This window comes from Zonotrichia leucophrys, chromosome 3 (assembly GCF_028769735.1).
Source record: "Zonotrichia leucophrys gambelii isolate GWCS_2022_RI chromosome 3, RI_Zleu_2.0, whole genome shotgun sequence".
In the NCBI taxonomy this organism is placed as follows: domain Eukaryota; kingdom Metazoa; phylum Chordata; class Aves; order Passeriformes; family Passerellidae; genus Zonotrichia; species Zonotrichia leucophrys.
Window position 1 is genome coordinate 60208231 of NC_088172.1, and position 26795 is coordinate 60235025.

At 40.7% G+C, this 26795-nt stretch overlaps 2 protein-coding genes across 3 annotated transcripts in view; one reads left to right on the plus strand and one right to left on the minus strand.

Annotated features, from left to right (window-relative positions):
• The window catches only part of GREM2 (gremlin 2, DAN family BMP antagonist), a 40841-nt gene extending 23063 nt beyond the window's left edge, over positions 1 to 17778 (plus strand). Inside the window, exon 2 of the mRNA XM_064708440.1 lies at positions 14900 to 17778. Within this exon, the coding sequence (XP_064564510.1) occupies positions 14901 to 15407 (507 nt within the window). The 5' untranslated portion in view covers position 14900 and the 3' untranslated portion in view covers positions 15408 to 17778. The remainder of the gene's footprint in view (positions 1 to 14899) is intronic.
• A 3143-nt stretch (positions 17779 to 20921) lies between these two features.
• The window catches only part of FMN2 (formin 2), a 155910-nt gene continuing 150036 nt past the window's right edge, over positions 20922 to 26795 (minus strand). For both annotated transcript variants that reach the window (XM_064708441.1, XM_064708442.1), the window contains 2 exons: positions 24382 to 24463; positions 20922 to 22999 (listed from right to left, as the gene is read on the minus strand). In XM_064708441.1, coding sequence (XP_064564511.1) covers positions 22973 to 22999; positions 24382 to 24463 — 109 coding nt within the window. In that variant the 3' untranslated portion in view covers positions 20922 to 22972. The remainder of the gene's footprint in view (positions 23000 to 24381; positions 24464 to 26795) is intronic.

Here is a 26795-nt window from a genome sequence, read left to right on the forward strand (position 1 = left end):
TATGTGATTGCTTGAACCAGCGCTAAGTGGTTAGGATTAGTAGAATGGTGTGACTTCTAATGCCTGTGTTCTCTGACTACTTTGTAATAACAGAAAAGAAACTAAAGCAAACCATGAATGGATAACCTTCCTGATCACTCATTCCCTCTCTTCTCAATCAGTTTTGCATTTACTGGTCACAAATGGACTTGTTAGCTAGGATCTCACATTGTAGTCATGTCAGGAGGGAAGCTCTTTGTCACTTCACTTGGACCATTCGTTACTCTCAATCCAATTAAGCATTGAAGTGCAATGGGGTCTTGGTATCTTTTTCCTTCTGTGTAGTAACATGAGGTCATCCAAGATTACCAGATTAGAAGTGTTGCCTCTCTCTTGTCTAGATTCAAGGAGGAGCTGCCTAGGGTGGATATGGGGAAGAGTCCTTGAATGGACCTGGAAGAAAAATGGAGTTTGCAATCTCACACTGAAATTTATAGATAGATGTTGGCTAACTCTTTCCAAGATACTTTCCTGACCTTTCTGAGATTAGCTTTCTGAAAGAGCCATAGAGAAGAATCTTCAGATTTCCTTTTACTTATTGTCTATTTCTGCTGAGCTTGAAAGCATCAATAATGGAAAAATACTCAAACCTTAACTGTGGTGACACAGTTTGAATGGCTTGTGGCCAAACACTGTAAAAAAACCAAGGTCAGAATAAGTTAATAACGAGCCTCCAGGTGCAGTTTATCTTCTGCCTGTGTTTGAGTAAAGAAGGTGCCCAGTTTCTATGAGCCAAAAAAATAACCCCTCTGCCAGTAAGTCATGAGGCTGGAATCCTTCCTCTCTGATGCTGCAAAATTGTAAATGCCACTGAGGTTACAGAGATAGAAGTGGTCCTGAAACTCTCTACAGAAGGGGAGCTCTGGCACTTTTCTGTGGATGTGTGAGCAGAAGTGGTTGGTGATTGCCCCTGTCAGCATTCTCTCTTCTTCTTTTGTCATAGGGGAAGATATTCCCTGCTGCTCTTAAAAGTGTTTGAACTCATTCCACCCCACAGGGCTCCTGTATGATGTCTGATTTCTTGTCACTTTTCATGCTGGCTTTAAAACTGGATCTACCCAGATGACTCAGAAGACTGAACTTTCAAATCCAGGTCTGATCATCTGTTTGTCATGCAGCATTCCATTTCCCAAGTTCTGTATTTGACTGACAGCTCAGTTCTGAGACTTTGTCCAGCCCCTGAGGTTCAATCATTGTCAGAACTGGCAAATGTAGATTTTGTCTTCCAAATAGTGAGGAGGTTACTTCTTTAACTCCATCACTAGATTTGCCTCTGGTTTACTAGTCCAGTGGCACACTACTGAATCTCCTTTTGCGCTGTGAAGGGAGTCTGAAGAAATCAGCTTGTGTTTTAATTACATGTTTGTTCAGCCTTCCGAGGATGTCAGGAGCTGTGAACAGCAAATGCCAAGCGATTGCCAGGAAGAAGGCTGCTGACTGCAGTCCATAATAGACAGAACCCTTCTGTGTAGCTGCCACTGCCTTGCCATGCACATACCGACGATATCTGATTTTGATTATAGTCTCTCCTCTGATGATAGTGCTGTCTCGGGTTCTCCTGGAGACAAAGTCTTGGTCAAGTGAAAACATAAGCAATGGTGTAGTCAAGGACAAAGTCAGTCAGTCTCCCCCAGATTCCAGTCTATTGACTCTTCTTTCTTCCTCATTTGGAGTGAACTGAGAGGCCAACGATCTCCCTTTAAATGAGCATAACTTACTGTATTATGTTAGTCTAGACAAAGGAAATCAAATTAATTAGCAGAAAGACTGCAAATGTGCTGTGGAGGAGGACCTGTCATTAGAGTACCTCATTCAGGCTCCTGTGGCTTGCTGTGTGTCAGAATGATAGCTCTGATCTTTCTCTCTGCAGAAGAGAAATAGAATAATACTAGGCTTCAATTAGAGACAGAACTATAATTCAGTCATGGGCAAGGAGAGGGGGAGGTGAGTAGGAAGATGACTGCTCTGCAAAGCCTAAGTCGTAAAACATAAAATCCTAATTTACACATGGCAACAGATCCTTCTGTGATTGAATTACAGCCTGCATATTCAGTAGTGGGTCAGGTCTGTAAACCAGAATACAGACAGAGCAAATATTTACATTCTGTGTGTAATGACAGAGGGAGAATCACTGATCTGAGCATGAATCAAAGCCACAAGAACATAGATTTGGGACAGCCACGTGTTGCCAGCAGTGTGAAGTGGGAGGAGTGAAGTAAATTTCCAGTATTTGGATGTTAAATTTCCTACAAATCATCCTACAGACTTTAACTGAAAATTTGTCTTCTATTTACTTTTAGTTGTGACACACATGCCAATAACAGTGCATAAATGGCAATTTTCCCTTTTATTCTGTGTGCTAAATGTTTTCTAATATTTCTGGAAAATTAATTGAAATGTATAGGTATTTAGCATTTCATGTTCACAGTGCATATATAATTAAAATCTTATTTGTATTCCTGACTTCATAACATCTCAAAAGATTTTTTTCTTTTGACAGCTGTTGAGCTAATGTGATTTTTTTGGTCCATTTGACAACTGTGACAGTCAAAAAGGTTACTGTCACTTTGTAAATATCAATAGACATGTTGTGAAGTAAATTTTTTTTTAATGTATTAGAAAACTTAAAAACAAGGGCCAAAATATTTTCAAACTGAAGAACTTGCAGCAAGGCATCAACTGGTGCATGGACTAGGGTGGGCAAGAAGCCATGTTACTCTAAAGGTTTAAAGGTTTTCAACTCCAAATGTCACGTTTGTTCATGGGCTTGCAAAAACACAGAAAAAAACCCTGTCAGAGCACGTGGTTTCTGCACTTTTCAGCCCTTATAGGTGTGAATGATATTTCAGTTGTATACATCAAGTTTTTCTTGTAGACATCCTGAGTGAGCAGGTTCCTTTCAGAGCAGAGCCCATGGCTGAGTTAAACATTTGAAACAAAACTAATTAAACAGGGATGGTAATGGGCCATTCGTTAACCCACAAAAAGTAACTGCAAAAGTAAGCCAAGCAGAGGGCTGATGCTCTTAGGGAAAGAAGAAGAAAATCTCTGGTAATTCTCCAGCTGAGTTTGTCAACAGGAGTCACAAAATATTACAGGATGAACCCAAGGATGATACCATGTGTGGTGTGCAGCAGTGACTTGTTCCTGCTTGGCATGCATCGACGCAGAGTGCAAACAAGCTTTGGGCCTGGGTGAGAGAATGTGTTAAAGAATGTGTTAAATGGATTTGAGGTGACCTGCTGCCGTTTCAAGGTGTCTAGTGTTACATGTGAACATAAGAGCTCATGAACTCTGATTTTCTATGGGTGTGTTCAGTGTGCCAGTCCACCACAGTAACCCTAAACATCCCCTTTACTACTCACACCTCCTGTTCTAAATTCTGATACCATTCACTTGTTCTGCCCATCTCCTTCCCTGAAATATTTTTCATGCCTCTCTGTGTACCCTAGGAGATAAAATGCTCTTAGTGCCATGCAATAGAAGTTCCAAACCTGCCTTGCTGGCCAACCCATTTTAAATTTGGCAGAGGGAAAAAAAAATTAATTGTGAGGAGTTGTCAGCTGTGTCACTTATAAACTGAAGGAAAGGCAAAGTAGGATGAGAGAATTCCCTAGATTTAGCCTCACTGAGGAGTAAAAGTACTTTTCTGTGACACTAGTAACTTTGGTAAGGCTCTTAGTTATGTGTTTGCATGGCATAGACCTGGTTGGAGCTAGCAGGCTACATGGGGTCAACACTTGTTTTATTTGCTCATTAGCACAGATCTGCAGTCTGTCCCCAGAACTGCTGCAAGTTTTAGTCAGGAGGACTGATGCCTTGTCAGGCACATTTAAGCAGAAATAAATGGAAATGAAAAATGGTCCAAGCAATAAATCTTTGCCATTTTTAAGACAACTATATGAAAATACAGCTGGAATGGTTCTTACAAGTGACAGATTGGAAAGTAGTGGGATATATAGCTGAAATTTTATTCATATGGGAATTTGCATACTACCTAATAGAAAGATTATCCTGTGAGATGTTGGGATAGGAGCAATTCTTATTTGAACCATCTGTGTTTCAGCTCTGTAAATAGGATACTGGCTGACAGAAATTCATAATATAAAGACTAGACCATCAATAACATTTTAGATTTTTCAAACAGGAACAGGACCAGAGTCATAATGTGGTAACTGAGGATAGCATCTTGAGAGAGAGCTTGAAAGAATAAAACTATCTGAATCTACCAGAAAATCTGGAAATTTTAAATATTATTTCTCTGCTGGTTAATCTAGTATTTCTTTTATAAAAGATTGCATGCCACCTGTTGATTTTTAGAAGTACTTGCATTTTCCTGATCATTAAGAGAAGCAAGCATTTATTTTGAGCATGATTATGATGCTTTAGAGACCTCAGTTTTCTCCTAGAACAGACCTTGTTCAAATGCCCTCTTTTTAGAATGGTGCAAGTACAGTAAGGAACATATATTGAAGATTAATGGTAATCTCCCTTGTTGAGGCTAGAAAATGAGCTGTGCATTCTAAAAGTAGTGTGTTGTTTGAAAATATAAAGAAGTGAAGCTCCTAATTCCATCCCTGTTCTATCATAACTCAGGGAAACTATATTGGAAATTTTCATACAAAACAATTTTCATTTACAAGAGTATGATGTTTTTAAAGAAAAGCTTGCCTAAGGGTAACAAATCTCTGTTTCTTTGCAAAAAGAAGAGTATTGGTGCCATGCAGTGCAATTGAAAGATGTTGGATACAATCCATTCTCAGTTAATTTCTGACCTCCAGTAACTCACTTCCCCTCTGAGCTCAGTTCTGGTCCCGCCATATGTTGGTCACCAACTCAGTCTACAAACATTTGAATTTGTGTTGTTTAGTCAGGCATTGGTCTTGGATGAGATTTCTATGTTCTGTTGTAATGCAAACAACAAAAATATAATTGAGACTGTTCATTGCAAAATAGTCTTTTGTAGCATCGATTCTCCAGTGAGGAAGCAACGAAATGAGCTATTGTATTTAAATGCTGAACTATCCCCATTCTTGAGTTGACTGTCCTCCATTCCAACAGGCTGAGGGATGGTCACAAATGAAGACATTTGCTCAAGTCACCGCTTCCCTTCATATTTAGTTCTTAGTTTCCCAAGGGCAGAAGTCTGCTGTTTTCTCCTGAATGAAATACTGCCAAAAGGGAGTGTAACAGCTGCTTTCAACACAGAAGAATAAAGTTAAATGTAGGCTGTTTTTACTTGCTGTTTTTCAGTTTTACAGAACTGACTTGCCTCTTTGGGGCTCTTTATCTTGTGCTGTAAAGCTGAGAAACACTGAGAAGGAGACCAAGTATCTTTTCAACTTAGTTTGCTCTTGAGGGGAGACATTTTTTAAATTCATAGGAGAAATATCAGTCCTTTCCAAAAAAGATCTTCTCCTTGTATCCATTCCTTCCACCCCCTGACTGTAGCATTCTTCAAAACCAGGTTGTGAGGAAGAGAATCAGCCTCATGGACAGCTAGCAGAAATCTGGTTTTATTTTGTGGGTTTTTCCCTCCTCCCACTCCCCCTTTTTTTCCCCAGTGTTGCATATGCTGCCAGTACTGATGACTACCCAGACACTTCTGAGTAGGACATCTCACTCTGCTTGGGACAATTCACATGTGCTCACCAGGCAGACATTTGTCTGTGGTTGGTTCTAAAACCACAAGTTCCTGAAGCTGAAATAGCAACAAAATTTAGGGCTTTTAATCATAATGATACAAAACCCCCCACCTTTTTCCAGTTACCTGCTAGTATTCAATCAGAGTTACGTGTTCCTAATCCCCTAAAAAAGGCATTTCTACATTACCTCAAGTACTATAGGATGACTTTGCTTTTACATTTCTTGCAGCTTTTGTTCCTTCTCTTTATTTCACTTTTCCTATTTTAAAATGATAAATGCTGACACAATTGTTCAATCAAAATCTTTGCTACTGGTAAATACAGGATCATATGAAGTTGATAGTATTTTTATTCACTATATTACCTGGCTAACATTTAGCCTTAAAAAAGACCCAAACCAGCAAAACTTGCAGCATTGTTTCCTATGCTATTTTTTTCCAGTTGGGGCCTTAGTAATTGCATCTATTATATGTGTGTGTGTTTATTTGGGAAGCACTGGTATTTATCATAGACATAATCATAGAGGACAAGTAAGGTTAGAAGGAACCACAGTGGGGCATCTGGTCCAACCTTCCTGCTCAGACAGGGTCATCCTAGAGCACATTGCACAGAACTGCATCTAAACAATTCTTGAATGTCTCTAGTCAGGGATACCCCAGCACCTCTCTGGGCAATCTGTTCTACTGCACCCTCATCCGCACATTGAAGGAGTTCTTCCTCATATTCAGATGAGACTTCCCATGCATCACTTTCTGCCTGTTGCCTCTTGTGTTATTGCTTGGCGCCACTGAGGAGCCTGGCTTCATCCTCTTGGCACCTTCCCTTCAGAATCTTTTAGGCATTGATGGGGTCCCTTCTCAGTCATCACTTCTTGAGGCTGAACAGGCCCAGCTTCCTCAGCCTTTCCTCATAAGGGAGAGGTTCCAGTCCCTTAATCATCTTTGCTGTACTGAGGGTTCCAGAACTGGAACCAGCATTCCAGGTGTGGCCTCACCAGAGTTGAGTAGAGGGGCAGGATCGCCTCCCTCAACCTGCTGGCAATGCTCCTCCTAATTCATCCCAGGACACCTTTGGCCTTCTTGGCCACGAGGACCCACTGCTGGCTCTTGGACAGCTTGCTGTCCACCAGGACTCCCAGGTCCTTCTCCACAGAGCTGCTTTCCAGCAGCTCAGCCCCCAGCCTGTGCTGGTGCAGGGGCTTTTCCTCCCCAGGTGCAGGACCCTGCTCGTGCCTTTGATAAATTTCAGTCAGTTCTTCTCTGCCCGGCTCCCCTTCCTGCCCAGCTCCTTCTGAAGGGCTGCACAGCCCTCTGGGGTACTGCCCCCTCCTCCCAGCTTTGTGTGGTCAGTGAACCTGCTGAGGAGGCACCTGCCCTTCACCTGAGGCATTGATGGACAAGGTGAACAGCACTGGGCCCAGTGCTGGACTCGGGGGACACCACAAGTGACAACTCAGCCATGTGCCACTGGGTGCAGCCCTCTGGGATCTGCCATTCAGACAGTTCTGAATGCACCTTACTGTCTGCTCATCCAGCTGCACTTCCTGACTGTGCCCATGAGGATGTTGTGAGGGATGGTGTTGAAAGCCTCACTAAAGTTGTGGTAGACAATATCCACTGCTCTCCCCTCATCTATACAGGTTGTCATTTCATGGCAGAAGGCAATCAGGTTGGTCAAGCATGATTTTTTATTTATGAATCCATGCTGACTTCTCCTGATCACCATTCCTGTGGCTAGAGATAGACTCCTGAATGAGGTGCTCCATCAGTTTTCTCAGGGTTGAGGTGAGGCTGACTGGCCAGGGGCTCCTTGGGTTCTCCTTCTTGCAGTTTTTGAAGACTGGTGTGACATTTGTTTTCTTCCAGTTCTCAGGCACCTCTCCTGGCTGCCGTACCCTTTCAAAGATGATCATGAGCAGCCTTGCTGTGGTGTTCACCACTTCTTTCAGCACTCATGGACGCAGCCTGTCAGGGCCCATGGACTTGTGGATGTCAAATTTGCTTAGATGCTCTCTAACCCAATCGTCCTTCCTTCCACCAGTCCTTTATGCTTGTCTCCTGGGTCAGAGATGCCTAAGAGATGTCCTATCAGACCAGTGCAAAGATGTTCAGTCACTCTGTGTCCTCTGTTACCAGCATCCCCACTCCATTTAGTAATGCTTCCAAATCGTCCTTGGTTTTCCTTTTGCTATAGTTACATTTGAAGAAGCCCTTCCTGTTCTCATTGACATATTTGGCCAGATTTAATTCCAGATGGCCTCAACCTTCCTTGTCTCATTTCTACTTCCCTGACAACCTCTCTATATTCATTCCAAGTGGCCTAACCCTATTTCCATCTCCTTAATCATAAAAGTATGTCAAAATACCAGAGCTGACTTCATCAATACTTTCCTTCCCCTCTCTCTGGTCTTCTGGAGCTACAGTTTGAAACCAGGTTCTTCAGTGACTCTCCTCACAAACTTCTGGTCCTGGTTTAAAAAACAAGAAACTTCTTTCTATTCCTCCAGCACTCATACTATTTAAAAAAACCCCAAAAACAAAAACCAAAAAATCACAGGTTTAAATGCTATGCAAGATAAGAAGAATTCAGCCTATGAAGAGCTGAATACTATAAATCAGTGATACAATATTTTATACAATATTTAGGTCAATATATTTTGTGGCAGGATGAGAGTGCAAAGAAGAACTGCTGGAGTAGTGTGATCCTGTAACACTGATGAAATTACCAGGTACATTTAAACAAGGTTTGAATGAGCTTCTGTTAAGTTCTGGAAGGGAAGAATAAAACATGAATTTCTGCTGGCAATAAAGGCAGATAAGAAAGAGAGGACAAGATGAGAAGGAAAAACCCAACATTCAAGCTGCTTAGTTTTAGTTTCAAGGGTTAGTTTACTTTCCAGTTTTCTTCACTATTCCTTCTGTCCTAAAAATAACACATTGCTGAAAGACAGGAATAATTGGCTGAATTGTTGGTTCCTCTTATATTTTTGTGCATGGATCAAAAATTCTTTTAAACTCCCAGTCTTTTCAGGGAAAATTCAAGGTAAAGGTCCTGGTAGTAGAAAATCTATTCAGTGAGAGCTGAATTACTACAGTGGAGCATCCTTTCAACTAGCGTAGACTGTCTCCACCAGTGTCTTTTACACACTTCCATTTTGTTGATTATTTACTTTATTTTTCAATACTTTAGGTTCATTGTTTGCAGGAGCTACCTTGATAAGGAGAACTTCTAAGTTCTGGCATTACTGGGGAAATGCTGTCCTGAAGAATGCAGGCTGGCATTGTTGAAAGCTAACTTCATCTCCCCTTTTCAAGAAACAAAGCAAGAGCTTGCACAGTAGAGTGTGACTCCTGAGATGTGCAGCCTGCAGGAGAACCTTGTCTGGCTCCTTCAAAGCTTTGTGGTGTGCCCTGTAGGCAGTCTTGACTCTGGGAGACACGTGCTGGTGCAAGAGAAGAGTATGGATCTCCTTTGTGGAAAGGAGAGAGGAGGATGGAGAGGAGAAGGGATCTCCATTCAAGCAAGCCAGTGAGGGTACTAGGAATTTATTAAGTCTGAAAGAAATGTTTTCCCCCCAGCCGTCCTCTGTTAGGGCTGTGATGCAACAAAATAGCTTTTTTTCAAATCACTGTAGAAGGTTCTTAGAGGACAAGAATGGAAACATTTCTGCCTGTAAATTTCAGTAATGGCATTAGATATTTGTGTTTAAATAATTACTGCCTTTTTTATTTAGTGCAGTGGTTTTGAAAAGTGATGTGTTGTACTCCCAGGACATGGTAAGTACTGCTGCAATGCAGATCTGAACAACTGAATCCTAGCTGCAGTATTGTGGTTTCTACACTTTTAAAAGTTTGGTCTGCCCAGCCTCCTGCATGTTTTGTTGTTGTAGCTGGCCTCACTCTTGGCAATTTAGTAATGGGAATCTATTAATGATGGAATGATTTAATAAGACGCCCATGTCTCTGCAACAGGAGATACAGTACAGTATTCAGTTATTGCTAATGCTGTTGTGACATGGGAGAAATAGTTTCCAAAGGATAGTTAAAAGAGAAAAGTTAGCACCAAATACCTCCTTTGCACAAAGATGCCTGATTAGTCTTTATTGAAGTCTTTATGAGAACATTGTACCATTAGAATCATGCCTAACTATTAATAAATTAAATAAATAGCATTTTTGGCTTCCCGATAGAGAATTTGATATTTCCTGGCTATCCACATCTGTTGCTAAAGCCAAGTTTTAGTTCTTTGAAAAGCTATTGCCTGGCTTGTCTTCAAGGAACACTTCTTGTGTCCCATCTTAAATGTGAGAACTAACCATGTACATTGTGTTCTTATATTATTATACATATGACTGGTTTATACAGATTCTTTTTCTGACTAGGTCTAATAGGAAAGTAAAGGGGCCCTAGAAAAAAATTTTTTTGCAACAGGGCTTCCTGCATTCAGCCATGCTCAAGTGATCTCTAAGGAGAGCTCTCATGTCTCTAAAGTTTGCAGGGTGGAAACTGGAAGCAGGTGATACGGGTGGTCAAATGTGGCCATCTATGTACTGTACTACCTAATGGGACCTGATTTAATCTAATCTGTAATGCCTGCCTTTCGCTGGTAGTCACAGAGAAATATTTGTCCAAGGGAAGCTCTTCTGCTGTTAATTAAACAGAATTTTTTCAGAAAGCAGAAAAAAATCTCTGATTTTTTTTATCAACTTCCCAGCCACTGGTTCTTACAGTACTTGAGACTGTACTTCTGATGTGTGTATGATAGGTTTATAGTACTAAATCTTCTTCATGAATCCAAACTCTGGTTAAGCTGAATACGTAGAGTCTCAAATTCCGTGGTAAGACAGGTTTTGCAAGTTGGGATTTTTTGATTGTGGGTTGGTTTTGATTTGGTTGGTGGGTTTTTTGGTGGTTGTTGTGTTTTGTTTTGTTTTAAATTGCCTGCAACTTTTATTTCTGAATTCCCTCCACAAAGGTCTGGTGAAGAGATTATTGTATTATACCTATATCAGAGTTGGATGCTTCCAGGAATGCTGATAATGCTGAGTGCTTTGTATGTGCTACAAAGTAGGTGCTAAAGCAGACAGTGGGTCTCACACCTCCTGATTTCTGAGCAGCTAACATAAAATATCACAATGATTTTTCAGTTACATCCCTCTTTCTTTCTGTCCACTTGCAACCTTGAAGTAGGCTGATCTTCAAAACAGGAATTCCCAGTAAGAATCTTCATAGTGAGCTGAGAAACTGGCTGTGACTTTGAAAACTAGATGAAACATCAGAGCAGCCACTCAGCACAGATGGGCACTGGTGTTACCTCCTGTCCTGCATTTCAGACCATAGCACCCACTTCTTCTCAGGGAGACTTCTCTGAAAACTATGACCTTGAATTCTGAAAGCAAATCCAATGCTCCAACGCAGAGAGAACTTCCTTAAGCACAAAACTGTAAGCAATTTTGGGGGTTACATTACTGCCTGTCCTGCTCTGGAGATGGATTACTTTCAAGAATGCGTGAGTTACAGGGTCAGGAGATCCGTATGGAAAAGGGAGCCTGGACTGGTAGGTACTTTAGGGCACAGTAACTGGATACAAAGAAGAAATAAAGCTAGGGGCAGGCACAGTGATGCTGGGTCTTCCCCTCCTGGCAGTGACCTGACCTCTGAATGACAGAGCTGGGTTTTGACAGTCTCGCTTCCATGCCAAGGATTTTTTACACTCCTGAGCCTGATAGCCCAGCTCTAGCATGTTGGTTTTGATGAGTTTATGAACTCATACTTGATGCTGATTTCCTTATCCCAGGGAGAAAAAACTTGCCACGTGATATGTAAATGCAGCCAAGCCTTGTTGGGTGTCTTGTCTAAGTTTAAGTTATTCTCAGCTCATGCACTGGAAAAAAGGTCTGGGGGGAACTGGCAGCAGCTGGCAACAATGCTTGAAGAAGTTGAAAGCTGTCACAAGGGATCTGCCTCTAGGTCTGCTGTGGGGACCCCCAGTGCAGCAGGAATGGGGGGCCCAGGCTGGCACTGGTGCCCGTTGTAGGGGCGTCGGTCTCTTGAGGCAGTTCTCACTTGCGTGGTCTCAGCCACATGCTGTTTCATTCTGTTCCATCTAAGTAGGGCAGAACAGCCCTGTCCTTGCCAAAAGCCAGATTCTTCTCCAATACGTTTTGTGTTTCTTCTCATCCCGCTCTGTCTGCAGACAGACAGCATTCACCGTCCTGCTTTGGGCTCAAATTCAGTTTGCCAAAATGTTCTCTTTCTCTGGGAGTCCTGAAGTTTCTCTTCTCTTTGCATGTGAGCGCTGAAAATATATGTGTAGTCCTTGGCAAGTTGCTGGCTCCGTGTGACCTTGTTTGCACCCTTACTTGCTTCAATAGGGGATTTGTATGCCAGGGCTTAGAAAGGGGTGATTTGCAGGCTAGTAAGGGGTAACGCTGTGATTAGAAATTCCACGATCTGACAGAATGCACATTTGACCTGCTAGTGTAGAATAGATCATTACTCCGTTATGTAAATATTTTAAAGTTCAAGTTTGATAAGGATCAATGACAGAAATAGGTGGTGTGTTCCTACCTGTCTGTAGAAGTACTTGCACATATTGCAGTGTTTGGTTTATAACTGTACAATAGTGGCTTTGATTAATAATGCTTTATTAGTTACAAACACAGACTTACTGAATAAATCCTACTTACTCTATTGAATGGCTCTCCATGCCTACATAAAACCATTTAAGCAATTAGAATACTGCTATAGTATTTCTCTATATTGTAGACTTTGTTGTTAGTTCTCTGTCAGCTTTCCTGAATTCCTACATAGGATTTCTGCTTGACCACCACTCTTGGCACAAAAAGGAAACATGTCCTTTCAAGTTTCATTTTATGAAGAGAAAGGGCGGGCGTGGTAACACAGGATTTCATAGAATTGTAGAGCCATGAAAGTTGGAAAAACCCTTAAAGATCATCCCAAGAAAAGAGGAGGGGGTGGGGGAAAGGGTGTGTCTCTCCCTCTGATCTTTGCTGTCCTCTTCTGTGCCAGGATCAGAAAAATGAGACTGGAGAGGCAGTATTTGTGTATCAAAAGAGTAGAAGAATATGCCTGAGAAATGTGGCATTAGGCATCTTGTGGAGAGCTCACCTCTGTCTTTTTCTAGAAGACAAAGGTTTGTAAATCTGGTTTCTTTTCCTTCCCTTTCTGTATAAAACACAAAGCACTGGGAATCAGTTGTTTTATCTACTACTGAAATGCAGCCATCAGTGCAGAATAACATGAGAACAATTTGAAAGGAAGCATGGAACACTATATTCAACTGAAACTAATTACCTGATTAGGTTTTGGCCTGGCTGTGTGGGTTGACATCCAGTGCACTTGGCGACAATACCTGCCTGTAAAGCCAAGTCTAGTCTTGCTTCGTTTAAAGACCTTGGACAAAACTTCTGGACTTGCATGCTGAATGCTAAGCAGTGTGAAAATAGGCCACTGATTTAAAGTACCCATGGCTACAGTGGGTGTTCAGTGGGGAGATGGCATGGTTGCAGATAAATGAACTTTTTTGTGGTTTAGAAGCACTAATTTCCATTTAAAGGTGGCTCTCTTTCAAACATACACTTGGGTGATATTTAACTCTGCATCAGAACATCCTCTGTTTACTGCTATACAATTGGCACTTTTGTTTCCTTCAGCACTTCAGGCTTCTCCCCTTAGAAATTTAGCCCAGGTCTGACATTGAGATCTTGTAGACTTAGAAAATAACCTTAAGCAATGTCATCTATCTGCTAGAGTAGTTCCTTTTCATTATCTCCACAGAAGTTAAACATGTTAGGTCTGCTTTATTAGGTGAGAAGCATTTGTTACTGCTATTCTTGTCTTCTTTTGCACCTTTACTACAAACACTTTTTTGATCTTTTGGTGTCATTGTTTGAAAAGTGGCATGTTTTCCAGATGACCTGTGAAACATCCTGAACATTAGACATTAGACACACTAATTACCAGTGTGATGGTAGTTTTTTGCCTAGGTATCTCTCTAAAGGAAAAATAAAATAAAATAATTCCAATGATTAAAATCATTGGAAGGGATTGAAGCTTTACTGTGAGGAGAGTGGTAAGTCTTTCTTCTGTACACTATAAAAATATTCAGTAAGAATAAAGAAAGATTTGGATGGGAAGCTTCTGTGCACCCACTTCTGGCACTGAAGAGCCTCTCTGTTCTCTTTTCCCAGGGAGACTGATATGAAATGAACTGCTAAATGAACACTTCACTAGTGAGACTTTATAAGGAAGTTTAGTACACCTAGTCTGATGTTCTGGAAGCACATTGAGACCCATCACTAAAATAAATTGGACAAGAGCTGGCAAGAGATGCTCCACAGAACAAGAATGTGTAACAGACAACCATAGAAAAAATATTTTTGCCATCTGGCTGACTATTTTAACTTAGCAACAAGCTTATGCTCTAACCTATTCCTTAAAATCTAAAATAAATATTGAATCCTCTCATGTTTACAAACCTTCTTAAACCATTTTCCCAAGAGGCCTTGCATTTGTGAAGTTCTCTAAGTTGTGTTTAAGCATTTCCTCTTACTGCAAAAATAAATCCATCAAGGTTTTGGCCTCATACAAAGACAACAAATACAAGCCTGTAAGTGCCATAAGAGCCCTAAGAAACTTAGGAAGCAATTTAAAATAATAAAACTAATTTTTTGGACACCCCCTGCTACTTCTGTGGAGAATGAGGCTGGGCTGGGACTTGGGGGCTAAAGAGACATGGGTGTGCACTTTGTGTAACCTCGTATTCCCTTCCCCTCTTCCCTGCCATCCCAAATCAACTCTCACCATCTTGGCAGGAGTTTCTAGAGCCTTTGCTAGCCAGGAGTTTGCCCAGCTGTTTGGCCCAGGATTTCACAGAGAAGGAGGAAACGTTTCTGGCTGAAGCTTTTGTAAAACCACCACTTCAGCCACCAAAGCATCAAAGTCCCTGTGGAGAAAAAACAATTAGTTGGAAAGTTTGGGGAGGGGTGAGGGGGAGCAGTGTGACTTTCCAAAGGGCCTGGCCTCTTCCTGATAAGCAATCACCGTAGAATAGAGCTAATCTAGGAAAAGTGATGGGATTATAAAGACGATAAGATCTCCACTTCTGAAAGCATGCGTGAAGTACCAGCTCCATTCCATTTCTGTGGTTTGAAAATATGTTTCTCCTAACAGTGCCTTGTGCTGCCTTTGCAGGATGGTTTGGAAATTTGCCCTGTCCGTTCTTCTGATGGCAGCACTGGTCCGAGTGTCGGAGGCCAAGAAGAGCCGCCCCGCAGGTGCCATTCCCTCCCCGTACAAAGGCAGCAGCAGCAACCACTCGGAGCGGAGGCAGCAGCTGAACAAGGAGGTGCTAGCCTCCAGCCAGGAGGCTCTGGTGGTCACCGAGAGGAAGTACCTGAAGAGCGACTGGTGCAAGACGCAGCCGCTGCGGCAGACGGTCAGCGAGGAGGGCTGCATCAGCCGCACCATCATCAACCGCTTCTGCTACGGGCAGTGCAACTCCTTCTACATCCCGCGGCACGTGAAGAAGGAGGAGGAGTCCTTCCAGTCCTGCGCCTTCTGCAAGCCACACAAGGTCACCTCTTCGACCGTGCAGCTGGAGTGCCCCGAGCTGGACCCACCGTTCCGACTCAAGAAAATTCAGAAGGTCAAGCAGTGCCGGTGCATGTCTGTGAATCTGAACAGCTCAGGCAAACTGTGAGAACAGGCACGTAGCTGCTGCTTGGTGTTGTCTCCATCAGCTTTACTGCCGCCTCTCCCCTCCCACTGAGCAGACTGTCCATTTCGTTGGTTTGTTTCTTCTTTTCTTCTTTTTTTTTTTTTTTTGGTGTTTTGTTTTCTTTCAGGAGGCATCTCTCCAGCAAGGAAAGGCTCCTTGTCACTTGCCTACTGGAATAACGCTTTATAACCAGCTGTGTTAGGCACTTCACCATAAAGTTTCATTGTATTTTAAATATCATCTGGCTGTTGAATCTTCTGGAGTGGAGCAGGCTCGCAGAAGTTGGGATTGATCATCTAAGTGACCAGTTGGCTGAATCCAGCATTAAATGTTTCCACTGTGTGGAGTAAAGCCCTCTGCCCTACACTCCAGTTCCCTCCACAAGCTGAGAACGCCTTCCCCGTGCTTTGGTCTGGAGCTTGCTTCTCTCACTTGGAAGTGCTGGGGTGCTGCCCAGGACTGAGGGACACGGATGAGCGAGAGTAACGAGGAGTAATGTGTGAAAAGCAAGTGAGACTTTCCGATGAGGCTCCTCTCCTTAAGACAGCTCCAATTGTGCAATGACAAATGATTCTGGGCTTGTTGTCTGAGCGGCAGATCAGAAGCAAGGGGAAGAGGGTGAGGCGCTGGGTCAGCCGCGGTGACCACAGAGCAGACTGAGGGTGGGTTCTGATGCTGTTGTGGTTAGAGTATATTGAACACATGGCCTCTGCAGCAGTGTTTATTTTGTAACCTAGCTATAGTAAACAGCTGTTTAAAGTATTACAGACCTAGCCATGTATATTTTTCTTGTGGCAGAGTATGCCAGCGATTAAAATATGTTAAGAGACTTGGTTGCTAGGTTGGCTGCCTGGCTTAAAATGGACATGGTTTTACTATGCTTTTGGTAGGTTTTTGTATGTTAGATATGTGTCTGTGTGTTTCTTACTCCAAAAAGGACAGCATCCATTTATTACCTTATATTTATGCCTGCTCAAACCAGGGGAGGTAGAAGGGTAGTTGCAGAGAACGCTTAAGGGAATGATGTGTCCCCAAAGGTATAAAAGCACTGTCACACAAAGGACAAAGTTTGGTCATTGCTGGACTGAATACAAAAGCTACATAAGTGTCATCAAGTTTTGGGAGTGGTGTCTCTCCCATGATTGGAAACCATGCTAATGTGTTAGTGTTAAAGGACAAACGCCTCAATCAGTGCTGCTGGAATGGGTCACAGCTGTGGGAGCAGGGAGAGAGTAAGTTGTAATTGCTACACTATTGGTGGTCCACTCAGTTTTTGAGACCTGCCCAATAAGTGTTGGTGAACACTTGCAGTTCATGTTGAATCATACTATGTTGTTATTCAGTTGATGGAGTTTAACATTTGTCCTGTATATCCCATTTGTTACAGTTCTGATTAGTATTAGTCCCAGCTGCATTAAAATCCTGTCTCAAATCAGCCCCTTCCCCCAAACCAAAGCCAGTGCACACGCAGTTGTCTGAAGCTTACAAATTAAAGATGACACGCCGACTCCCTGTGCCTGTCACACTGCTCAGCATCTGCAGCGTGCTGCCGAGCTCTCCCCAGCAGCCTCAGTGCACGCAGCCACTTCAAAGGGTTAACGTGTTCAGCACTGTCACCAGCCAGCCGGGGCTTCAGAGCCACAGCTCCCCGTTATGTGACACAGGCCTCCCTAAGAGGCTTTGAGGACTGATCTCCACAAGAGCCCCAAGCGGTTTACAGGGGCTGCCGTGGCCAGGGGGACGTTGGTCGGCTCTGGCAGCCCTGTTACACGAACAGACGTCGCTTTTCTGCTCTGACCTTCCAACGTGTCACAAGTGCACAGGGAGACTCCTGGCACAGGGAATGCTTTAGGCTTTAGGGGCTGCTGCTGCTGCCCTGTGGCATCGTACTAGCACCAGGATGGGCACAATTCAGACTCAGTCAGTCTTGAGAGTGTGGGTGTGGGTGGGGTGCAGACGGGGAAGGTGGCAATATAGTCTACTAAGACTCTGGGGATCTCAGTCTTCACCTGAAAGGAATCAACTGAAAGTCAGACACTTTGGACCAGAGCGAGAAAAGCACCCTAGTAAATTCACTTAAGAAAAACGTGCAAGAATCTTTACCTTTAAGCTATGTCCTGCCTGGGTTTTTCACCAGTTTGCAATATGAATATGCTGCAGCTTAAAGCTCCTTCTAGGAGCTATGTTTATGTAAAAAACTGAGTTGAGCTTGTAATGGTTAAAACTGTATTTAATTCTTGTTTTATAAATGAAAACAAAAAATGAAGAAATGCTTTAAGTATAATGTAATTATTTTATAGGTCAACTATTAAATTATAGATTAAATAATAAAGCTACTCTAGGGTTATATGGCATCCAGGTGTTTTGCTTCAACAGTTTGTGTCCAACTGCTCTCTAACCAGCTTCCTTTTCACCCTCCCAAATATAGGTGAATGATGGCTCACCCTGACAGGTTGGGAAAACCTAACTACTTCTCCCCTTGTTTCCCACTCCCCTCAGAAGTACCTGGAAGGCAAGAGGGAAGAATAAAATGCATTATTCTTAGATTCTGGAGTTGATTTTGCATGCACTTATTCTGGTTTTTTTGGTAAACTGACGAACAAAGCTCCACTACTGGCTGAAACACTGCCATCATTTGCCATAAGAGGAGTAACTGACCTAAATAATTTTGTTTAAAATATATACAGATCCTTATGTAACAGGCACTAAAGTACTCATAAGAAAAAAAAAGTTATATCCTAAGATATAGGTGAGTTTTAGTTGTTGCTGTCAGCTCTTGAATAAGTTCAACATACGGCAGTACAAACATGGGGTACTATTTTGGGGCTTGTGGTGTTTTTCCCCTGCCAGCCCAGAGATAATTCAGTTTCTTAAGGGAAAATTTCTGTGTGGGAAGGGAGCTGTCACATTGATTGATGAGCCTCCGTGTGACCAGAAGAGAGATGCCTGTGATGGGTCTTGAAAGAAGCAGAACCTAGACCACAGCTAGCAAGGGAGGGCTCTGTCCTTTATGGCACTGTGCTTGTAGGAGCCCTTTGCTGTCTTCCCTCCCCTGTCTCTTGCCCAAATCTTCTCACAGTTCAGTGTTTGGAGACTTTTTTTAGTAGCTGTTGCTTTAGAGAATAAGTGTTTTGCTTTGCCTTAGCTTCCTAGATGTGGGCAGGCTCCCTGCTCAGACCTCCCAAGCGCCTCTGTCCCTTGGCTCAAAGGGAGCTCAGTCGTCACCTCCTCGAATGCCCCTCTCTCATTCCCACCATCTCTTGGCCAGTATCCTGCTTTGCAGGTCATGGATGGCCCAGCACCCACCTGAACCTCTGCTGCTTGAGGCACAGCCCAGACTCCAGCTCCAGTTCTCCGTCTGTTGCTGCCCAGCTGTTGAACCATCATTGTACCAGAGGCATACTCAGTGATCCAACAATCTGCCGCTCGTGGAAGCAACCCAAGAACAAGGCGAATCTCTCTGAGTAGATGGAAAAGCTGTAGGTCAGACAGATGCAGTTACTTTTTAAAGTGGACAGGTGCTACAGGACAGGGAAAGGCAGGAAGACAGTGCATGTTAAGTTCAACCACAATTGAGCTGCCATGTTGGCAGGGCCCCAGTTTGGGGTGGGTGGCAAGTGAAGTTTTTAAGATGGTAAATTTGAGCAGCAGCTGAGAATAAACGAGATAACAGTGTTGATGCAATAGGGACCCTTTATGTTCAGAAACACAGCATTTTTACAGCATTTTTTGAGGCAATGGACTTAGCCCTGGATGCTCTTATAAGAAGAATATCAGATACAGGAACAGATGGGTCAGTTGTAAGCAAGAGAATAATTCAGAGAACCTGTTCTGTAATGAGAATCCTCTTGATGGGTGGCAGACATGAATGGTATTGGGGCATGGTTTTCTCTTTTCTCCCTTTTCTGACTTGTTTACACTTTATTCAGAAAAACTCAACTCCATCAGTTTTTGCTGATTCTGTCCCTAGTAGTTTAAAATAATTTTAACTGAAGTAACTAGTATAGTGGATTTGTCACAAATTTGGCTTTGCTTTTAACCTAGAGGCTGCAACAAAATAATTGCAACACAATGACTTGCTATTGAACAATGACTTGTTCTCTCAATGAAATTAATATTTGCTTCCAACTTTTAAAGCTGATCACTGAAAAAATGGGCAAGAAAAAAGTCAGTCTGTGGAAGATCCCTCTAATTATTATTCCCACCGCCCAAGCTGGTTAATACTTAACTAAGTTTTGGAAGTGTTTTGGGATGATGAAAGGTGCTACAAAAAAAGGTAACCCACTACAGTGTCACGACGTGACAAAGTGCCATGCTTCTGAAGGGCTTTAATTGGTAGGCAAAACAACATGAATCCTCTTAGCTCCTCATAAAAAACCAAATTGTTCTGCCAGCATGTCACATCTGCTGCTCAGGTATGAAAGTCCTTTTGCTGCTGCATTTAAGTAACAGTGAACAATATGTGGTGTTAGCAATCAACAAAGGCTCAGAATTTTGTCTGTGAGAACTCTTGTAGAAGAATTAGGGGCAATACTTCAGTGTAGAGTGCTTGATGTTGCAGTAAAGAGGGGGATTGCAGTAAGTGAGGGGAGAGGAGGCCAATGGGGGGTTCCTATCCTTTAAAAAAAAAAAAAACCCAAAACAAACAAAAGAGCATTGGTCAAGAATTCTGTAAAAAGTTGAGTATGCTGCTAAAAACAAAGAGCAGAAGTGAAACTTGTGCTGTGAGAACATTTCCTTTGGATGTTCTGTGGGTTAGCTGTGGTGCTGCACATAGTGGGCTACTTTGCATGGAGGTTTGAGATAGGCTAGAGAGGAGTTGTGTAAAAGGGAGACATGTTCTATCAAATAGGCTGTGTCTGAGTAAAATGAAAGAAAAATCCTTATAGCAGCATGTGTCATAAGATCACAATACAGTTCCATCAGCTGCAGTCAACCCTTTGACACTTCAGAAAGAGAGAGGCTTGAAATAACTTCTATCATCCATGCTGCAGATCCTGTAGAAAGGGTATGTATGTGACAGATTTAGGAGGTTGCTGAACCTTTTAGGAGGTTGCTAAAACACTTGTATATATATAAAAGGATTATAACATGCAGATTAACTTCTCAGTGCATGCATGGTTTTACCTTACTAGCAATTTCATGAGACTGTTAACTCAGCAATGTAGTAGGACCAGGTTAGAAACCTGAGCCAAATGTAAGACTGGGAGGCATTCACAAGCTGGAGAAGTGAGTTTTACATAGTCTCCTTGGGTAAAGAACCTGGAGCTCTCACTACCATCACCTGGGGAAAAGGTAGTCTATCCACATAACTGGGAATTACTGCCACTACCCTTCCAAAAGGCAAGCAAAGAGAAGTCTTACTTCCTCTGCTGTCTTCACAAAGGCTGTTCCTTGATCACAGGAGCCAGAATCGGATGTGGTGCTTAGGGAGCAAATAGTTTGTAGCACACTACAGCATAGCCAGAAAGTAACAAGCGAAGGCAATTATTTTATTATTATTCCTTTTATTTTCTTATAAATTAACATTCTAAAAAAATTGGAATAGAAACACTAAATACAGTATTGCACATAGTGATCTTTGTTAGATGATCTATTATTTCATTTAGTATAGTAATATACATACTGTAGGTACTGAAGAGAACAGGAAGGCTACAAATGAAAACATGCTACTGTATCCTTGCACTTAGGAGCAAAGTTAGGAGGAAAAGACTATTGTTTACATAAATACAAACATGGATTTGAATCAGTGCCATTAAAATAGCTTTACTCTTTAAAGTTTTTTTTTCCATAAGTTAGTTGTAACAGCAAATAATCTCTTGTTTTCTCTTCCCCAAATAGTAATGTTACTCCCGTCAACACAAAATTTTAGAATTCCATTCTTGGTAATTTATATCCCTGCCAGAAATTACTGCTAGTACAGATTTTCACATAGGTTTATCAGCAACAGGAGACTTGCTTTTCACACAGTGAAAAAAACCATCTTTTCTAGTGCTTGGTATATGTGAAGAATAACAGATTCCTGAGGTCATATTTTGCACTTCCTTTTATGACACCCTGTAGAGTATATTAGCCTCTGAACAGCTCGGAATGTCTCTTGATGTGCTAGATTAGACAGGGAATGATGCAACCCAGCAGGTTAGGACTCATTTGCTTTACCCCAGTGTCTTTCAGGCTCCAAAGCTGTGAGCAACGTGCATCCAACTGAGCTGCACACACGGTCTGCTTTCAGGAAAAATTAGCTTAGAAAAAAAACGTTGTCAATCAAGCTGATTGGTTTAGGGCTAATAAATAAGGACTGGAGGAAGGGGTTGTTATCAGTTGATTAGTCCAAAACTGATACGGCAAATTCTGGATTGCAAAAAGGAAGTAAGCATGTGGTCTAAAATGGAAGCCCTAAGTAATATATTTCAATCATTAACCTCTTATTGAGGGACACCGAAAGCCTGGAGGAAATGTCTATAATTCTGTTAAGTGTGAAATTGATGTCAATTAGTTGGTAGTCTATGTTCTGTCACTAGAATTGGCTACTGTTTTCCATAAATGTTGTCTCCATGTGCATCTTTTAATAGCTCTCTAAAGGAGTTTTAAATTAACTGTAAAGCTAATTCCAGAAGGGAAGTCATGTACATGTGGCCAAAAGCCTGACTTAAGTGATCAGCAGTTAAAACTATACTATACCTTCTAAAGTTCATGTAAAAGTATTAGCTGCTTTATATATTAACAAACTATAATAGCCAAATCTCTCATACCCTCTATCATACTTCTGTGCTTTTCTGTATTTTTCTGCTTTTTTTTTTGCTTTTTTTTTTCTTTTTTAGTGCTGGATTTCTGACCCCCATACCACCTGGCATTCACTATCTGGCAGAAGATGAAGTAAAAGTATGCTGCCTTATCGATTTTTAAACATAGTTACAGTAAACATCTTGTTCCACAAATATTTAGCCATGGAGGGCAACCAAACAAGTTGGGAAAGCATTGATTATACTGTATAAACAGCACTTAACAATTCAAAATACAAACTACAAATGCCAACATGAAACGGATACAAACAATTCACTAGGAGTAACATTTCTTTCCCTAAACTAAGTGCAGTGCCATGAAGTATTTGTCAGATGTTGCCAGTAGGAATGGAAATGTTTTACTGTACCAAGTAGCATTCTTATGAAGTTCAACTTAATGCAATTTTCAGCATGTTCAGAACTGATGCAGATACCACTTTTTATGCATGCTGACTTGTCCTATTTGTAATATACCATACACTTTACAAAATACCATTTTTGAGTGGCAAAGGAGATACAGAGTACAGGGAAGGTGTTTCAAGTCCATACCTAGTCTATTTCTGGGCACTCCAATAAAGTGATTACATTTGTGAATGAATGCACAATAACACATCAGTTGGTGGAAAACTAGAGAACAAAACGCAAATTTTAAAAGGTCAACGAAGCAAATGATCAGGATGATATAGTTTCCTTCCCTCTCACTCCCCACCCACAGGCATGTTGAATTTTGGTAACCAGGTAACAATGGCTTTTGAATTTCTTCTCTCAGATTTTCATACTTATCTTTGCTTTCTGAAAAATAAAAGAAAATTTAAAAATAAGAACAAAATTTGAGTGCACACAAAGCCAACTTACACAAATATGTAAAGCATAAGAAATACATAGGCAAATACTAGATTATATTTACTGTAGCACTGACTTCACAAACTTTGAAGCTAGAACTGAAGTAGACTACAGCTATGCACTGCTTGTGAAATATTTTTGTTTACTTTCCTGTTCACTCATCAAATTTTCACTAATACTGAAGGTCCCTGTTTCAGTGCAAATAAGAATGATCATTAAACAAATAGTTATTTCTTAAAAGAAATCTCTCAATGTCTTCATATAAAGCAGTATGTAAGTTAGATGGAGAACTCCCAAAAAATGTTAATTTGGGTTTTTTTTTTAAATAAAATGTTGATTTGCTTTTAAGTAAAATTGATAAAATGTAGTTTATAACTCCTTATCAAGCTAGCAATCAATTTACATTTCTTGTGGCACTAGCTACAATCAACTCTCTCTAAACATTCAAAATAAGTAACAATAAATGCAATATTATTGCTTCCTGTATCAAATTATATTAGTTGGAATACAGCAAATTACCTCATGCTTCATTTACAAGATGTGTCACAGATTATATGACTACACAGCTATGACTACAAAGCATGAAAGAATTAAGTCATGTCTTGGGGTGGTGGGGAGCAGAGGACACAGACACATGAAAAAAATCTTCTAATATTTTTCAAACAAAAATGATGGCCAGTTTCTACAGTTATGAGGTAAATGTGAGGTACCAGAATAATTTTTCTGTAAAATCAGTCATGATCCTTACAACGGTTAGGCAATCATAGGGGAAAAGTTTCATTAAATGACCAGAATTACTCTTCTATTATCACTGAAGTTATTTGTTTTCAAAAGAATGGTGAAAGCTCAGTATTATCTTTTTCTAGTGTTTCTATTCCAAACAAATCCATATCAGTGGATCAGAAAACACTGTATTTGATACAGCGATCCAGCTTGAAAAATGTGTAACTATCAAAATTCTTCCTTTTATGCTGTATCTGTAGAAAAGAGAATGAATACAAACAGAATAAGCTGGAAGACCAAAATTGCCTTTCTGCCTTCTATGTGCATTCTGCACCAAGACTGGGAAGAACACAAATTGGCACAGTGGGGCAATAATAAACTGCTCTTGCTTATGCTACACCTATTTTGTGGAGTAATATTCATAGGCATATTTCAAATTTGTTAATTTAACACCTTTAAGAAAAATATTAAACGTTAAAGAAAAAAAAAAAAAACAAAAAACCAATCCAACAAAAAACATAGATCAAGAATAACCTACCTATAAAATGCAAAGAGAAAAAGATGAAACAAGTGATATAAACAGAAGTACTGCTACAAATTTTACTTACGATTCCAGAGTCATGTTTTGGTCTAATATTGTACAGCGACTTCCCCTTTTTCTGCCTGCACACTTCCTCTGCTTCTTTGACTCTGAAGAGAGAAAAATCTATAAATACTCCTGTCCACCAACAACATTTACAAAGACAATGCAGTATAAAACTGACAAGTTAAAGCCTGAGGACACAAGTGGTTAACTTTATTCTCCATGTATTCATTAGCATGCTCCACAAAATATTTCTTGCACTCCAGCGCTGCTGTAGCCATAGCCGGCACTTACACAGACAGGCATAACAAACTGAATAATCAATTCTAGTTACAAAAGCAATCAGTACTTACTGCAGCTGAAGATTTAAATGTATGAGGGTTTAAAATGCACTGGATGATATGAAGCTTACATTTGAGAGCATTCATGCACATATTGCTAAGAAAATTACTTTTCTTTTTTCACTGTTTAAAATACTTCTTCATCTATGCCAACCCTCAGTACTTCAATTACAGTTTAAAAAAAGTTTGTCACCAAGCTATGTTCCCCTCCCATTTTCGTTTGTATTTAAAATGGCAAAATAGCTTAACCTAAATTTCCAGTCTTTTCTCTCAAACTTTAAAAAACAAAAACAAAAAAAGGAAAATGTCTATGGAACATGATGTTTAACCCAAGGTGATGCATGTGACTGCACGCATCTCTTTAATTCCAAAGCTGAGGAACCTTAAGGCTTACGTGACCACTGGGGAGGAATGCACTTTGGCTGCCTGGATTTAAAGAGAGGAGGAGGTTCTAAAAGCAAGGGTCTACTTAGTGCTCCCTGACATGGCAAACAGTACCAAATTAGGACCTTGTGAAAGGCCACCACATTTTTGGTGAGAGAAACGTCTTTTTGCATCATGCAGATAGAAAACAAACTGTGAAAGGCAGAGGACTAGACTCAGACTGGGAGCCTGCCAGAATCCAGCTGATGAGTTCAATGTCACACTGTAAAATGTTTCTTTACAATTTTCACTCATTTTATATATCAACCTTGTAAACACACATGATTTCTGGAACACTGATAATACAGATTTTTGTTATGAATTCTCTGAGCTGCAAAGACTTAGATAAACACTTTCGATAAGAGAACATTAAATCATGTGAGATCTTTAATTTTTTTAATAAGAGATGATATTTATTTTATAAATAAGAAAGTAGAAAACAAAAATGCAAATCCTATATTGGCTTGATCTTGCCGAAAATATGGACTTGAGATGGCACTTAGTCTAACTTTTCACCATTATCCAAGACTGAAAAAAGAAACAACAGTTGAATGGTATTAAGAAATCATATATCCTTGGCTGGTTCCTTGCAGTTCATCTCCAGACCACTAGTATGCCTGTTATGTCACTGAGACTACACACTGAGAATCCAATTTTGTGTTACTGTTAGTTTTGAATATCTTTGTGTGTGTGATAAGGGCCAAAATTTTGAAAATAAAACTCCAACTGAGTCTGCTAAGCACATTAAAAAAAAAAAAACCTTCATATTCATCTCTACTTTATTCTACTTCACCAGACACACCTTGTTCTTTTCATAAATTTCAAGTTGATACATTCCAAAATTAATTTAAATGTCAGCTGTTTTCCAGCACTTCTACAACCTGCCCTCTTTCTTTAATGGCCTTGTATATGTTGTTAGTGTAAGGAGACCTTAATGTGCACAGGTCCGGGGGGAAAATCGTTTTGAAACCTCTTATTTCAAGCTGTAATGCTTTCTCTCTGACTGCAAATCAGACAGAATGCAGCATAATGTAGAACAAAAATGTCAAGCAGCCAAGTAATTCACCTTCAAAATGTATACAAGTAGATTCAGTAAAAGAGGCAGCCAAAATGTGGTGATAGCTTCAAACAGAAAATTATGGAAATGATGCTGAATGGAGAAATATTCAAAGACATTTTCTTTTCTCTATAACAATTTTTCTTCTGCTTCATGTCTACTTTTCTCCAAAGGAGGAAAAAATATCTGTGACAATGATCTTCCCATGATCTCTTCTAAACATTCAGACACATTCCAACCTATCAATAGCCACTCTTATGAAGTCAGATATAAAATAGCAAATCTACCATATAATTTCCTCTTTTTCAAATGTAAGTACAGTTGGCTCCCCTCTGTAGACATAATTTAAATAAATCTTACATGTGTGTAAATTAGTATCAAGCCCCTGTATGTGTACAGGGGCTATACAAGTACTATTGAGTTTATCAAAATGACTGTTTTATCAAAGCAGTGGAATATGTGCAGGTATTCAGACTACTCAACATGCAAATGGCAGCATATGCAACATAAAAAAAAATATTTAACAAATCAGTTCTCACTGATCTAGATGTTATTCTCGGGAAATGCCAGGGAATCTTCAACTCCAGTCTTTGTCCCACCTAAACATCTCCCTTCCAG